The sequence below is a fragment of a genome, unplaced genomic scaffold (genome assembly GCF_019419815.1).
Source record: "Pyrus x bretschneideri cultivar Hongxiangsu unplaced genomic scaffold, Pyrus_bretschneideri_v1 Contig32, whole genome shotgun sequence".
Lineage (NCBI taxonomy): Eukaryota > Viridiplantae > Streptophyta > Magnoliopsida > Rosales > Rosaceae > Pyrus > Pyrus x bretschneideri.
Window position 1 is genome coordinate 3,809,390 of NW_025999635.1, and position 16,745 is coordinate 3,826,134.

General features: G+C 36.1%; 3 protein-coding genes across 5 annotated transcripts; 1 reads left to right on the forward strand and 2 right to left on the reverse strand.

Moving 5' to 3' along the window:
• Positions 1-5,303: 5,303 nt before the first annotated feature.
• Positions 5,304-7,041, reverse strand: LOC108867625 (protein ENHANCED DISEASE RESISTANCE 4-like). Its single transcript, XM_018648822.2, has 3 exons — positions 6,573-7,041; positions 6,215-6,416; positions 5,304-5,733 (listed from the first exon to the last, which is right to left on the reverse strand). Exons 2-3 carry the CDS (start codon positions 6,333-6,335, stop codon positions 5,447-5,449), a joined length of 408 nt encoding a protein of 135 aa, XP_018504338.2. The 5' UTR covers positions 6,336-6,416; positions 6,573-7,041; the 3' UTR covers positions 5,304-5,446.
• Positions 7,042-8,779: 1,738 nt separating this feature from the next.
• Positions 8,780-12,143, reverse strand: LOC103952811 (protein NETWORKED 4A). 3 transcript variants are annotated; one of them, XM_048590410.1, is made up of 4 exons: positions 12,005-12,143; positions 11,340-11,448; positions 9,685-11,213; positions 8,780-9,336 (listed from the first exon to the last, which is right to left on the reverse strand). In XM_048590410.1, the coding sequence occupies exons 2-3, from the start codon at positions 11,446-11,448 to the stop codon at positions 9,712-9,714; spliced, it is 1,611 nt and encodes a 536-aa protein (XP_048446367.1). In that variant the 5' UTR covers positions 12,005-12,143; the 3' UTR covers positions 8,780-9,336; positions 9,685-9,711. The 3 variants fall into 3 exon arrangements, with proteins under 3 accessions (XP_048446367.1, XP_009362774.2, XP_048446366.1); XM_009364499.3 differs by lacking the exon at positions 8,780-9,336 and having other exon boundaries at positions 9,490-11,213; XM_048590409.1 differs by lacking the exons at positions 8,780-9,336; positions 12,005-12,143 and having other exon boundaries at positions 9,490-11,213; positions 11,340-11,913.
• A 480-nt stretch (positions 12,144-12,623) lies between these two features.
• LOC103943708 (protein FAR1-RELATED SEQUENCE 5-like) lies at positions 12,624-15,608 on the forward strand. Its single transcript, XM_048590777.1, has 5 exons — positions 12,624-12,720; positions 12,867-14,996; positions 15,085-15,161; positions 15,245-15,307; positions 15,558-15,608. Exons 1-5 carry the CDS (start codon positions 12,624-12,626, stop codon positions 15,606-15,608), a joined length of 2,418 nt encoding a protein of 805 aa, XP_048446734.1.
• Positions 15,609-16,745: the final 1,137 nt, after the last annotated feature.

Consider the following 16,745-nt stretch of genomic DNA (forward strand, 5'->3'; position numbering starts at 1 on the left):
AGAGAGAGATGAATTATGTCTCCGCCGACCATATTTAAAGCGTCACTGTTGACGTGTCATCCTATTGCTAACTCTGAGATTAAAATAGGGAATTGAAATGTCAAAGTTACGAGAAATTCTTGTGTTTAGGCAGAAAACTAAGTTATTGTTATATTTGTAGACAAAACTAGTGAGAACCCTGTAATTTATCAAAGATTCTCTTTTGAAATTAAAATACAGTTTAAGTGGAGTTACTTGACCAATAAATATTTGTCACGTGTTCAAAAAGTACAATAACTATTTAACATTGTTGATACGCGGCGTCCTTGATTACATGAGAGTATCCATCACCATCCCACTTTAACCAACCAAGCACAAAACAATCGGTTTGGCTGTGAGTGGGAGCATGGATAACATGATTCTCAGACGGATACAAGTTTCTAAAGTGACGATATCTCAACTAATCATAGAGTGATTTTGTGAGACAAATAATTTATGTTATCAATTCAAAAATGCTAGGGCAACGTTATAGAGCGTAGGTAGGCCCTTTTATACTAACTCCCTTCCCCCTCATAATTCAAATCAATCAATGTAAAGCAAAATATTATAGCCATTTAATTTTTTATTTTTTTTAAAAGGAGAACAACTAACAACCAATCATGATTATTCATCTATTTTGAATTCAGATAATTAGTTGAGAATTGCTCCTTAGACGTGATTACAATCAAGCAGATTCGCAACTTACAAAATATCAAACCCAAGACCTTTAATTATTTTCTTTAGAAAATTGATGTCCGCAATTTTGAACTAGACTACTTGTCGTGGTTCTATAGCCTTTTAATTTGAGTCCTTCGCTTTTGGTGGTTACCAGTTGGCCATAATAGCCAACTACTCTTTCCCTTGCTGGCACGACCGTTATAAGTAGGTATTTTTGTTATTTTACTAAACTCCAATGTCTCTAGGTCAAAGTCAACTTCCTCGGCCACTCAGCCTCCTCCAAATCCTGTTTCTGGGTTTTTGATGGGAAATGCCAGGGGAGTTTTCAGTTTTCTAAAATCCGCATTGGCTACTAAGAATCCCAGAAAAAACAGAGAAAGGGTTGCAAAGTCAAAACTTCTGGAAGTGTACGTGCTGTCTCTCATACATGCATTCGTAAGTCTGGCACTATAGGAGAGGAGAGTAGGTACGTTTTTTGGGTGGGTCCAAATTTTGACAATAGGGGATCAACACATAAACCAAGTCAAATCAAAATATTAGGTTAATTAACCACTACGAGGTAATTCAATGATTGGTGCGAATTTCAAGCTTGTATTTTACACGGTTTGTTCTGAGTATGATTTTTAGCGTTAGTGAATCACATGATAGTGCTTATGGGGTGATTGAAATGCCTCAAACTATGCCACCAGCTAATCCATTTTTATGCAAAATGAAAAAAATAAAAATTATTAGGTTAATTACAATTACAATAGTAAGCGGAAGTTGGGATATATATTGTTGAATGTATAAACGATATAATAGATATGTGATTAGTAGGAAAAATGCTTACTAGTTAGTAAGTTAATGCAATATTTTTTTTTTTACAGGTATAAGCACATTTCACAATATTTATGACGATTTAAACCAATCATATTGGTGACCTTAAATTAAAAAGTGTTTAACAATCTAATTATGACCACAAATAGACAAACACAAAGTACTAAATAATCAATGAAACGTTTGTCAAATTTTCAATGACTTAACGATGTTTTATTTGAGTGAAATTTTGTAAGAAAGATTTTTCTAGTGAATACCTAAAGGATGAATGACTTTGATCTTGATATTAAATTGTGGAACGAATTCAATTAAGTAGTTAATGTCGTATTAACTTATTAATTAGTTAGCGTTTGAGCGCAATTATAAGTGAGTTGATGAATCTCAAGTATAAAACCAAAGATTTCCTCTAAGCAAGGGTACCTCTTGGAAAAAGACGCGGCCGCTCGTGCTTCGAAACATGGCTTTGCATTCACAAGGGAAAGAAGGTTTCAGCATTTCTCCATGTGACGACTTGATTTCGACGTCCTGACGCGCATGAATGTTTCCATGCGGGGACTTGACTGACATTTCAACCCCTACATAAGTCATTTTATTTATCAAACATTTCTCCGTTGTTCTCTTATTCCTGTTTTATTCTTGTTTGTGTTCCCAAGTATTTTGCTTTGCATTTGCATGCCTTGTTGTCCTTCTTGGTAACCCAAAAAACAATTTGGAAAGATATTTTAATGTACTAGAACACGATCAAGTACATTAAGTGTAATTAGTATAAGATAAATGCTAAGAAGACTTTCTTAAAGTGAGACTCTCTATGAACTCTCTGCTACCTTACTATTTAACAGTCAATTTTTATATCAATATTATAAAACATTGTACACAAAACATGATGTGACATATAGTCCATAGTCTATACAAGGTCACTACGTATTAGAGAATCTTCTTAATATTTCTTTTGGTACAATTGGTTGAAATTTTTTTATTTTTCAAGTTCTAACTAATTGTATTAGTACATTTAATGTATTAGACCGTTTTTCCGACACACTCATAAATTTACACTCGAATGCCAATAAACAAAACGTATGGGATAATGGATTGGCCTATGAGAACTCATTAGCTTTTACCGCTTTTTATAGCATCTCAACACTCAGACATAATTATTGAAATGTCCGCATGTTTTTACCTTTTTTTAGTTCCTACATCCACCAAACAAACAGATTGAAGTCTCCTGTGCAATTGGAGGCCATGTGAGGTGAAATAAGTTTTCCTAAGTTTTATAGGGGCTCACTAAATTGAGCAATGCTAGCATGAAAAACTCTAATTTGTGACCACGTCATATGCATTGTAGCTCTACTAAGTGTACGAAGCGGGTGTAGGTGTTGGATGGGGTGGGGGAATTGTCTGGTTTGGTGGAAGAATGCAAGCAGTCTTGCTTGTTTGTGAGAGTTATCTCACCGAGGACGTGGTTAGGCTGTCCTATTTGGAATTTTTTTGAGAAATTTTTTATTATGATAGGAATATGGGTGATACACCGAGTAATTTTTTTTTTAAAGTGGTGATAAATTGTATTTTTTAAGTTATTAACTTTTTAGCACACATATTCTACCATTGATATGATGATACGTGATGTACCACTCCGTGTTCCAGTCACATTAAAAAATCTCTTGATTTTCTCATGCTAGCATGGTCATCTATATTGTAGATCATTGATGGGTAGAGTTCACAAAATCGAGCAATGTCATCATAGTTGTTCATGATGTTACTATAGCGAGTCTGTGTATTTATAATCACAACTCATCAACCGCATACAATCACTCATGTGAGAATTTATGACTTGTGCTACTTAATCCTACGAAGGCATGTATAATATTAAATAAATTGCATACATTTACAAAGACAGCCTTAATGCCCAATTGAGTACATTATTGTTATTATTTTTCTTTGTTTTTTTTTTTTTTAAGTACATTGATATTTTTACTCTAAGGGAAAGAAAGTTCGGCTAAACCACACAATGCAACCTAATTTGGTATCGAATTCACCATCCACAAAATTCGAACTTAAGATGTCACATCCCGGCCCAGGGTGGATCACTTCCCGGGCCCATTCCACCACCGTAGCACGATATTGTCCGCTTTGGGCTTACTATTCCCTCACGGTTTTGTTTTTGGGAACTCACGAGCAACTTCCCAGTGGGTCACCCATCATGGGATTGCTCTAGCCCCTTTCTCGCTTAACTTTGGAGTTCCTATGGAATCCGAAGTCAGTGAGCTCCCAAAAGGCCTCGTGCTAGGTAGGGATGAGAATATACATTTAAGGATCGCTCCCCTGGGCGATGTGGGATGTCACAATCCACCCCCCTTAAGGGCCCGACGTCCTCGTCGGCACACCACAGCCAGGATTAACCTCTGATACCAATTGTCACATCCCGGCTCGGGGTGGACCACTTCCCGGGCCCATTCCACCACCGTAGCACAATATTGTCCGCTTTGGGCTTACCATTCCCTCACGGTTTTGTTTTTGGGAACTCACGAGCAACTTCCCAGTGGGTCACCCATCATGGGATTGCTCTAGCCCCCTTCTCGCTTAATTTCGGAGTTCCTACGGAACCCGAAGTCAGTGAGCTCCCAAAAGGCCTCGTGCTAGGTAGGGATGGGAATATACATTTAAGGATCGCTCCCCTGGGCGATGTGGGATGTCACATAAGACCTCTCACTTCTAAATGAAGAAAAATATCACCAGACCATAATACTGAGTGTCTATTATTTTCCGTTGTTAACTGGCAGACTCTAATAAGTACTGATTTGACCATATGACCCTAAACAAAAACTTCTACCATACAAACACATCATAAAACCAATTTCCAGACTAATTGTTTATCTCTTTCTTTCTAATTTTTAATGTATTAATTTGATTTCATTATAATTTTTATTTTCATTTCATTCATCGTAATATATTTTGTTGTGAACATTTAGATAAACTAATTTTTGTTATACAATATATTTCGATGTACTTTAGATACAAACATTTAGGTAGATTAATTCAATATAATACATTTTCGGTACTAACATTTCGGTGCATACATTTCGGTACACACATTTAGGTACATTATTTAATATTAATACATTTCGGTGTATATATTTAGGTACATACATTTCGGTACTAACATTTAAATATATTAGTTCAATATAATATATTTCAGTACTAACATTTAGGTACATTAATTCAAGTTTGAAGAATGTTAAATAAAAATAAAAAACTCTTTTTTTATCAGAAAATAAATTAAAATTTTTGTATTAATAAATTTAAATATTTAATGGGAGACATTAAATAAAATGCACATTAATTATTTTGAATTAAGGACACATTAGAGACTAAAATCAATATTCAATCTAACACCAGGTTTTTTTTTAATTTTAATCTTCTTGAAGGATTAAAGTTCAAAAATCCCTTAATTTTTTTTATAGAAATAATAAGACAAAAAGTAATAGGAATATAAAATGTTGCCGTAGCTTAACCGTGACCACAAAAATAAAAGGGGATAGAAGAGTATGGGATGTGAGGGCAAACAATTCAGGTCCTATAATCACAACTCATCAATTGCATACAATCACTCATGTGAGAATTTATGACTTGTGCTACTTAATTCTACAAAGGCATGTATAATATAAAATAAATTTGCATACATTTACAAAGACACCCTTAATGCCTAATTGAGTACATTATTGTTATAATTTTCCTTTGTTTTTTTTTTTTAGTACATCGATATTTTTACACTAAAGGAAAAAAAGTTCGGCTAAACCACACAATGCAACCTAATTTGGTATCGAATTCGCCATCCATAAAATTCGAACTTAAAACATTTCACTTCCAAATAAAAAAGAATATCATCGTACCATAATAATGAGGGGCTATTATTTTCCTTTGTTAACTGGCAGACTCTCTAATAAGTACTGATTTGACCATATGACCCTAAACAAAAACTTCTACCATACAAAAACAACACATCATAAAACCAATTTCCAGACTCATTGACTTCGGAAGACATAATCTGATCCCGCTCATTGTCTTGGTCTGAAAAGCATTCTCCGGATTCGGGAAGAGCTGCATTACGACCTGAGCTTCTGGATTTTCCATCTTCAGAAGCGCGATCCAAACCAATCCTATGAGCTGCCTCAGTGTCGTTTACGCTAGCGCTCTTGCTTCTCAGCCCATTTATTCGACTTTTCGCTGCATTCAGAAGGATGGTTTAGGAAACTAATCCGAACCATAAACTAAAAAACTGAGTAGCAACATGCGGAAGTTATTATCCATAAAACGGCGCGGATGAAAAAAGACGGAGCTCAATTACTCAGAACGTTGAATCAATAGACAGAAATGATCGGTCCAACATGCAATTTCGTATATTAAACAGATTAAGCAATCCAAGAAGACAATTTAGTCGTTTAATCTATTAGCACTTCAGAATTTTTTTTATCTTAATCTTGCGGAAAATCTCACTGACGGGGTTAGGCCAGTTGGCCAGGTCCCCTGCACCCGAGTTTGAATCTCCGGCCTCATAAATTGTAGAAGTTTGGAACAGAATATCGCGTTATCAATAAAAATATCGCAGAAAACCGCAATAGTATATGCCATTGTTTACAGTGGGAAATGAATTAGACAAGAAAGTGGATAGCAGATTAAATTAGTGGGATGATTTGATTTTGAATACCTTGGAGAGTGACGCCACATCCGCCACACTTGTAGACCGGAGTTTCGGGCAACTCCGCAAGAAGCTGCCGGCATTCCGGACATCGAACCAGTCGAACTTTTGTTGTCAATTCAGAAGACATCTTTGTCCAACACAAACAACAGGGTTTCCAGTTCCAACAAAAAAGTCTCAAACTTTGAACTTATTGAACTCCAAACACCATCTGCAATGCAATCACAACATGTTTATGGCATCAGAACAAAAGCTGATTCTCCCAAAAAAAAAAAAATTACATCCATGAAATAACAACAAGAATAACAAAAAGATATAAAAACAGGAAATTCTGAGCCAGAATTTGAAGAAATTAAGGAAGCGGTACCTGAACAAAACAGAAGTGAAACCTCAGAGAGATCCGAGAGAGAGAGAGAGAGAGACAGAAAAAGGCAATGGATTTGTTGGTGTGTTTGGTTTTCATGAAATGGGTGAAGAAGGCAAAGGAAGGTGCTGGCAAAAATGTTGAAAAATAAAAATAAAAATAAAGTAATGGAAAAGCTCCTCAAAGTCTTTGGGAGTGTGGAAAGGGGTAAGTCTTTGATTTCCAAACAGAGGAATTGATGATAGAGGATTTGGAATTGGCCTTATTTTCCGTGGTGAACAAGCTTCTATCAGGTCGGACCACTGCTGACCGTCAGAGACACGCCCAAGCTCAAAGACTTACAGAGAAGAGAGAGAGATAAATAACTTCGAGATTAGCTTACGAGAAATTCTTGTGTTTAGATGGAGAACTATGTTATCCTATGCCCACACAAAAAAACTAGTGAAACCCCTATAATTTACCAAAGACTATTTCTTGCAACTAAAACATAGTCCAAGTAGCGTCATCTGACCGATAAATATTTGTCACATATTTTCAAAAGTAAAGCAACTATTTAATATTGTTCATATGTGGTGTCTTTGATTACCTGAGAACATCTCATGTGTAATAAGGTCTACCACCATCTTACTTTCAGCAACGAAACACAAAGCCATGTGTTTGGATGTGAGTGGAAGCATGGATAACATTGTTTTTAGATCGACATAAAGTGATGATACATCGAATTAATCATGAAGCGTTTTTGTGAGAAAAATAATTTATGTTATTTATGATGTTATGGTAACGTTATAGAGTGGTGGTAGACCCTTCCATACCAACTCCCCTCCACTCTAGCCTTTTATTTGGGTCCTTTCCCTTTTGGTGGGGGAGTGAGAGATTTTTGTTTTTTGTTTTTGGTTTTATTTTTTAATTTTTTTTTTAATATTAGAGGTATTTTAACATCACTTGTAGGTGAGGTTTCAATAAAAAACAGTAAAATTTAAACATGTGAAATTACATTATTGCTCATCATTTTTTTTTGTGTGATAAAAGATTAATTTATCTTTTCATAATTGATAAAAAAAAGATTTCATTAATTATTAGAGATAATAACGAACCACTTTTTACCTTGCTGGCATGACCGTTATATAAGTAGGGTATTTTTGGTATTTTACTAAACTCCAAGTCTCCAAGTGAAAGTCAACTGCCTCAGCCACTCAGCCTCCTCCCAACCCTGTTTCTGGGTTTTTGCTGGGAAATCCCAGAACAGTTTTCCCTTTAAAAAAAAGAAAACTAATGAAAATAGTTTGAAAATTTTGAGTTTTAATAATAAAGAAAAATAAAGGCTAAAGTAAATAGTATCATAATTAATTTTTTAGTGTAAAAATATGATTTTTCGTTAAAGTAAACAATAACGTAAATTTTTCGTTAAAACTCTCTAAAAAAAATTCCCATTGGCTTGCAAAGTCAAACTTCTAGAAGTGTATGAGCTGTCTCTCATACGTGGCATTCGTAGGTCCGGCACTTTAGGAGGGATTTGGATTTCAAAGTGTGGAAATCCAAAGACTCTCGCATTTTAATTATTTAATATTTATTGTGCGATAAAATATTTTTTTATTTAAAAGTAAACATAAACAATACTTGATAAAAACTGATCATACAATGTATGATAAATAACTAAGATGTGAGAATTTATAATATTCTTACAAAGTGGATCCGGAGAAGATTATCTCCCCTTTGGGAGAGGAGAGTCGGTATGTTTTTTGTGTGGGTCCAAATTTTGACTTTAGGGGATTAACACATAAAACAAGTCAAATTAAATTATTAGGTTAATTAACCACCAAGGGGTTGGCATCATGGTTGAGACAAATTTCAAATTTGTATTTCACATTACTTGTTCAAGATTTGATTCATGACGTTGTCGAATCACACGATAGTAACTAAGATACCTCTGTAAATCTTTACAACCCAAAAAATATAGATTATCGTGACTCGATCACTAGCTGGTCTTTTTTTTTTAAAAAAAAAAGAAAGAAAATTATTAAGGTAATTACAATTACAATAGTAAGCGAAATCTAGGTTACATATTATTGAATATATAGCCGATATCATAGATATGTCATTAGTAGCAAAAATGCTAACTAGTTAGTAAGTTAATGTAATATTTTTTTACTAAAATAAGCACGTCCACAATAATTATTATGATTTGAACAAAACATATTGGAGACCTCAAATAAAAAAATATTAACAATCTAATTATGATCACAAGTAGACAAACAATGTTATTAATAAAATATTTGATCAATTGTTCAATGGGTAAGGAAGATTTATAGTAAGTACTTCAAGAATGAATGACTTTTATCATGAGATCAAATTGTGTAATGAATCCAATTAAGACCCATTGGATAATGGATTGGCCCATGAGATCTCTCTAACTTTTACCTACTTTTTTAGAATAGATTTTTCAATATGCTCAGAACACGGAAGAATACTCTATGTCTTTATACAATTGAAAAAACATTTGAAAAAAAAGTTTCCTCCACTTGTATCCTTCCGTATTCCGAACACACTAAAAAATCTTTTTTTTTTTTTTAACAAGAGCTTACACTCGACATAATCATTGAAATGTCCGCATGTGTTTACCTTTTGTTTAGTTTCTGACACCGACCAAACAAACAGATTGAACTTTGAAGTCACTTGTGCATATGGAGGCCATGTGAGGTGAAATAAGTTTTGTAGGAGCTCACAAAATTGAGCGATGCTGGCATGACAAAATCTCCCCTTTGGCAGCCTGACCACATCAAAGACACCCTAATGCGTAATCGAGTACATTATTATTAGTATTATTTTTGCCTTGTATGTTCACTGGCAGAGACAATAGATTATTAAACCTCTTTCAATGGTAATGTTTTGACCATTTTATCCCCTAAACAAATGAGAAGACTGAGTTTAACACCTTAATCAACAATTAGCAAAGCTTTTTCATGCCATTTTTGTTCTTTAACATTCAAAATCTAGAGCATTTATTATCATAATTAACTAAACATTGATATAACATCCCACCTGAATTGACCTTTTGACCCTAAACAAAAACACAGCACATCATGCAAGAGACATCAAGTGAGCCTCAGAAACATACTAGAGCATTCCATAGAAGAAACCGAGTTTACGCAGCTGCAACCGCCCGCCGCCTGTGCGCGGTAAATGCTTGACGAAGCTCTTGGTATCCGCTCCTGTAGTGCTCCAGCGAGAAGCAAAGCTGCCGGATCACCTCTCTTTTCTCCTCAGCCCCATCCGAGATCACAACACTCTGCCTTGTCACCTCTTGCTGCAACTCCTCCACTCTCGATTTCAACTCATCTACTAGTCTATGTGCACATTCGGATCCAACAATCACACCCTCGTGTTCTGTTCGTAACAGACTAAGATGTCCCGCCATTTCCTGAATCTGATTGTCGCGGGAACTCACATTCGCCATAAGAGTTTGAGTCCTAGCATTGAGCTCATCTTTCTCCGCCATCAGCATATCATATTTCAGTTTAAACCTGTCGAAGTCTTTATTTACAGCTTCCACATGTCCATTTCTGTCAGCAAGTTCTACTTTCAAGCGGCTTATTTCATCTTGCAATGCCATCTCGCGGACAACATGCAGCCTTTCCATTTCCATCTTATCCGTTTCACATTGCCTTATTTCGTCTTCTAAACTCTTGCTTCTGAAGCTCAATTCTTCGACTCTTGTATCCAAAAGGATTTGTTTCTCTGAAAAACTTGAAATGTCAGCCTGCAGGTTTGCTTTCTCAAGAGAGAATTGTTCCTGTGCATCATGCAATGCACTCTTCAGCTGCATCACCTCAAGATCACGGCCGTGTATATCAGCATTGAACCTCACTATCCTCTCCTCCAGCTCCGAAACATGCTTTCTCTCCAAGTCAAGTTGGGCTTCCAGACCTTGCATTTGATGAGTGCCTTTGGAAATTCTATGGGCATGTTCATCCTTCAACTTTACAATCTCTTCGTCCAACCCCTTAAGCCTTTCTTTAGTCACTTCCAAGTCTCCCACCAATCTCCCAATCTCATTTTCTCTGTCTGATGCCAGACTCTTCAACTCAACTATCTGATTTTGCAGCTCAAACACCCGCATTTTCTCCATTTTAAGGTCAGCCTCCCTCATTTGGAGCTTCTCTCTCAAGCTAGAAAGTTCGGTTTCAAGCTCAGTAATCTTCTGCTGCCATCCCTGGCTGTCAAAATCATCGTTCGGAGGTGGAACCAAGTAATTGCTGACGAAGGAGTTAAGAGATTCTGACTCGGATCCCGATGATGATGAGGAAGATGATTCACTGCCATTCTTTAAAGAAAGAGCTGGGCTAGAACCATCTGAGCTTGGTGATATATCTAACCCAACAACTTGATGGCCGGATTTCTGCAGACCATGTTTAGCATCCGGAGTCAGCAGAGGAGAGCGTTGGTCGAAACCATATTCAGAATCCCCAAACCCCTTATGCGCTTCTTTGGTCAAGTGTTCATAGCATCCAGCCAGCGATCGATACATTCTGTGAAATTCCTCAACCAATTCAGGCTTCTTCTGAGAAAACGTTTTGTCATTCATTGGCAAAGAAACGCCATCTTCTTTGATCAGCTTCATCATTTGCTTAATCCTTTGGTCCATCTCTATAAGAACCAACATTTTGAACACTTATTAGGACAAATCAGCACAGAAACATTACGGTAAGGAACAATATATAATCAGCAAGACAGAGAACAACAAACCAGACGGGCTCGAAAATAGCCACTTACCTTCAAGATTTTCTACCAGCCACATAGAAGTAGAACGATCTGGGGTGATACCATTGTCCAGTTCTGTTGAATCTGACTCCTTCAGTTCTGTTCTCTCCATATCAACCATCTATTGGCGTCAAATGATGAAAAACACACCACATAAATCCTCAGAAAAAACAGGAAAAATTAGTAGATATCTAAATTCTGACACCGATTCGGATGAGAACAGGAAGTTCTGTGGAAGAGGTGAACGGAGAACGGTAGCTAGCATTCTTCTTAGTTCTATACAAAGCGATATTTGGAAGGAATTCAAACACAGAACCTCGGGTGAAAGGATAAACGCTCTTAATCACTCAGAGCGACCAAGAGTTGCTAGTTTAACTCTCTATTAGGCAATTAAGTACTCTTTTAAACACATATTCACATGAGAAAGATGCAAAATCAAATCAATCAAATCTCGAATCAGATCCGAGATAAGAATTCCTATACATTTCTAATTAGTAATTTAAACGAAAGCATCGAATATGCCATTGCAGCTGACAAGTCACCAAACCACATGCAAGAATTAAAACAAAAAGCGATTCTGAAAAAAGCATAATCTGTACGCAATCGATTCTATAAACTCAAAAGCCGAAAAGGTGAATTGACAGATCAACTAGAAGAGTGAGCGAAATGTCACTCACCTTTTGCTGCAACAGAGGTGAAGCGACTCAGAGAGAGAGAGAGAGCTCCAGATCCAATACCTGCCCGAATCAGAAGGATAACCGAAGCGATTAATCGGTGCTTTTGCGTTTTGAGCTAAAAGCGGCTTTTTTCAAAATTCAAAATGGATACATTTGGTTGGGGACAACGAGAAAAATTTGTTGCCCGCGCATTCTGTCACGGATTTCTATGTGCCCAAAATGCCCTCCCACCCACCATTTCTTTTCAGTGTCGTAATTTGTGTCGATGGGTATTTTCGTAACTTAACCAACTACTCCAATAATTAAACCCTCACAAGTAGGAGAAATTTTTGGGAGTGACGGGAACACCACCTCAACAAAGTTAGGTGGTGTTCCCAACCAATTAAATGTTGACAGCTAGATGTTGTCATTTGTTCACTTAAAAAATACTTGAAAAAGCTGAAAACTCAAAAACCAAAAGATTCCTCGTAACTCTGTTAACATCTCCGTTTCTTTGTTTCAAATCAAAAGCTTTTTGCAAACTTCAAGGGAAGTTGCAGACTCAATTCCCTCTTCTTTCTTTGAAAAATAACAACAATTCCCTCCATTTCTCACAAACTCAAACCCAGACCAAGGTATTATGGATGGAGACTTAAACCCAGACCAAGGTATTACGGATGAAGACTCAAACCCAGACGAAGGTAGCTTTCTGCAGGTAGCCTCAAACCCAGATGAAGGTATTTGATTTTGCCTTTGAATAAGTTGTATGTGTGAGGTCTGAAAACATTTTGCATGATTATAGGACATTGCTTTTTTGCTTTTGGCCATGATATTTATTTTTAATAAAATCTGATTATTGTTGATCTCCCAATGAATAATGCAGTCATTGATATTGAAAGCAATGTAGAAAATATTCAATGCAATGCTCGAGAAAAAACTCCACCTATTGTAAGTCTTGAAGAGAGTTATGTTGGAGATTTGTATGGAAAGATTGTGAAAAATGAGCAAGAAGCTTATGATCTATATAATGAGTATGCAGCACGCATTGGCTTTAGCATTCGAAAGAAACAAAGAAGATATGACAAAAATGGAGATCTTTCAACACTTAATTTTTGTTGTTCAAAAGAAGGTTTTCGGCAAGATAGTGACCCTTGTGAAGAGAAAAAGACTAAGAGATTGGACGAGAAAACAGGCTGCCAAGCCAAAATTCGATTTTTACTAGAAGATGGTGAGTGGAAAGTCTCTACCTTTGATCCTGAACACAATCATGAACTTGCAATGCCAGAGGAAAGACAATTTTTAAGATCAAATCGTAAAATTTCAGAAGCTCATATGGGTGTGATTAAAACCATGGCGAATGCAGGTATAAGAACTACAAATACGTACTTATATTTAGCAGAAGAAGTCGGTGGGTCTCAAAATGTTGGGTTTACGAAAACAGATTGCTACAATTTTGTTAGTAGGGAAAAAAGAATTATGCTTGAAGCAGGGGATGCTCAAAGCTTGATCAATCATTTTAAGCGCAAGCAAGCTGAAGATCCAATGTTCTTCTACACGGTGCAAGTTGATCAAGAAAACCGAATGACTAACTTTTTCTGGAGGGATGGAAGGTCCAAAATTGATTATGAGTGCTTCGGGGACGTAGTAGTATTTGATACTACATATCGAACCAATAAGTACAACATGATTTGTGCTCCTTTCGTTGGAGTTAACCATCACTGGAGTAATGTGTTGCTGGGTTGTGCCTTTTTGTTGGATGAGAAGACTGCTACATTTGAATGGTTGTTTGAGGCATTCTTAGAATCAATGGGGAATCAAAAGCCTATAACCATTTTCACTGACCAATGTCAAGCTATGGCAAATGCCATTATGGTGGTGTTTCCTGGGACATGCCATCGTTTATGCACATGGCATATATCAACGAATGCTACAAGAAATATACCAACACTTTATGGAATCCCTGAGTTCAAAAAGCTATTCAACAAGTGTCTTGACGGATGTCAAACAGAGTTAGAATTTCAGCATACTTGGGATGCAATGATTGAGGAATTTAACGTTGCACAAAAAAAATGGCTTAAAGGTCTTTATGCCATTCGTGAGAAGTGGTGTCCAGTGTTTAGCCAAGATGCTTTCTCTGTGAGGATAAAATCCACACAAAGAAGTGAGAGCATGAATAATGTTTTCCACCGTATGTCTACTAAAACGATGACTCTTACTGAATTTGTGCTTCATTATGAAAAACAAGCAAATGGCATGCGTTCAAAAGAATTAGAAGAAACCTTTCGTTGCAAGCAAGGTTTGCCTTCTACAGCAGCTAAAAACAGTGGTTTTCTTAAACGTGCTGCAAGTGTCTACACGAGAAAAATTTATAAATTTAAAATGCGTGAAGTTGAAAGTGATGGAACCCTCCAAACCTTTGAACTTAATGAGGAGGGTCACAGAACAGTTTATGTTGTCAAATTCAATTCCTCAACTTTCAACATCTCATGTAGTTGCAAGAGGTTTGAATCCATGGGTTTGTTATGTCGTCATGCTCTACGGGTAATGAATGTAAAAGAAGTTTCTCAAATACCCAATCAATACATATTGAAGCGGTGGACGAAAGACGCAAAGAAAGAATGGAATGAAAATGAGCATGGAGAATCTTTACATGTAAGTGACAATTTGTTAGTGACGTTACGTTGGAATACTTTGATGCGGATTGCTTATGGTATATTGAGTATGGGAGTTGAGACAGAAAGTTGTCATAGAATTGCAATGAAAAAATTGAAAGAAATGGCACAATTGCTTGACAAAGAAATGAAGTCAAATGGGGAAGAAATTGCTAATAAAGAAAGCAATGACGTTTTGAATGATGCTACTGTTCGTGATACTGATGGAGTCAATAACTCAGCTGATGAGGCACCGGTGTTGAATCCTCCGAGTGTGAGGCCAAAGGGAATAAGTAATGCTAGATTGAAAAGTCATATGGAGAAACGTAAAAAGAAGACATCAAATGTTCTTGGCTCATCTAGTAAGAAACTTGTACATTTTAAATGTTCACATCTGTGTTATTCTTCTGATATATATATATTAATAGTAGTTGTTATTTACTGGTTCAGAGAAAACCAAACCACGAAGTAGTGGTGGTCCTTCACATACCGCCAATGCCAATGCTCGTTTCCCTTCAACTAATCAGGTAAACTAGTTCTATGTTTGATTAAGTATATTTTATATATTTTATTTAATTATTTATGTTGGGTCTCGTATCAATGTTTGTAGTTCTATCCAACCACGAGATTGTCAACCACCAATGTCCAGACTAGTTTGCCTTTATCTAATCAGGTAAACAAGTATATAGGTTTGAAATTTGTGTTGGTGTTGTCAATATTTATATATTACAATTTTCATTTTTCTTTTAGAGTCCCAACTACAGTTGGTCATGTTCCCCACCAAACTTTGCCTTCACCAATGTGCTCCAAAGTCAAAACTGTATGAACATTTAAATCAGGTATTGTGTTTTTCCTTCTACCTTTTGCTTTGAATTAGGTATTTGTGTAAATTCTTTGTTGAAGTTAAATTCTATGTAATGCAGGATGCCTTTCCTTGTGGCTTTGAGGAACATGAAGATGCTTGTAACTCCTAATTCTGATCATTTTAGAATTCACGTCAAGATTTCAGTGGTTTTGACAAACATCAAGTTCATGAAAGAATGTTTTCTTGTTGTACTATGTTAGACTTATTATCATAAATCTGAAGCTCCATAATTTGACATTAGAATATGTAGCTTGGAAGTTTGGAATTTGACATTAGAATACATATGACTTGAAAATGGTTAAAGTTGATTTTAGATTAAAATGTGATGGTACAAGAAGTTTGGAATTTGACATTAGAATACATATGACTTGAAAATGGTTAAAGTTGATTTTAGATTAAAATGTGATAGTACAAGAAGTTTGGTTTAACCCCAGAAATGAGTTTGGGATTTAACCCCATATAGTGCTTAAAGTGTCAGATTTGCAAATATAGAATGCAGGACACGGACATAAGAAGTCTTGTAACTTTACCTTCATTAAATCTTGGGGTGACATTTGTTTAATGGATTGGATCGATATATTCAACCATTTAGTGGAGACTAGAGATGATCAATGAAGTTGATAACGAACCATTGATCATCCAATTTTCTTGCTTAGACCTCTAGATTGCATTTGGTAGCTCCAGTAAAACGGCATAAGGTTTTCTTGTTTTCGAGTTGTGAACAGGTAATAAATAGAGTTTGTTTGAAGTTCTGCAAGTGTTGTATGAGGAAGGAACAGAGCACAGGCTGTGTTCAATGATACTCACATGTGCAAAATGCTAATCCTATGGTCTAAAGCTAACTGGTTTTTAGTGTAAAATCCCTAATTTCACTGCATTTGGATTGATCATAGTTCCTGACTTATTAAACTTAATATCTCCTTGTACATTTTGGGAACTTGACAGCTTAAAGAAGTGCTCATAAAAACAAATTACACAATATCTACTAAAAAAACTTAGAGAAGGGACTCGGTTAGTCAACAAACAGGCGCCTCACACTTAAATATTAAAGAACAAAGAGAGAAAACCAAGCCGAACTCTTCAAAATTCGTTGGCACACATGCCTCATTGGCTCAATTGAATGTATAATGCATACTTAGATAAAACAATTCGAACAGTAGCTCAGAAACAGTGCTGAAATTCCATTAGCACTAATCACACACTGCCGGAACAGAGATCCTAGCAAAGCTACACCAATTAAATGATA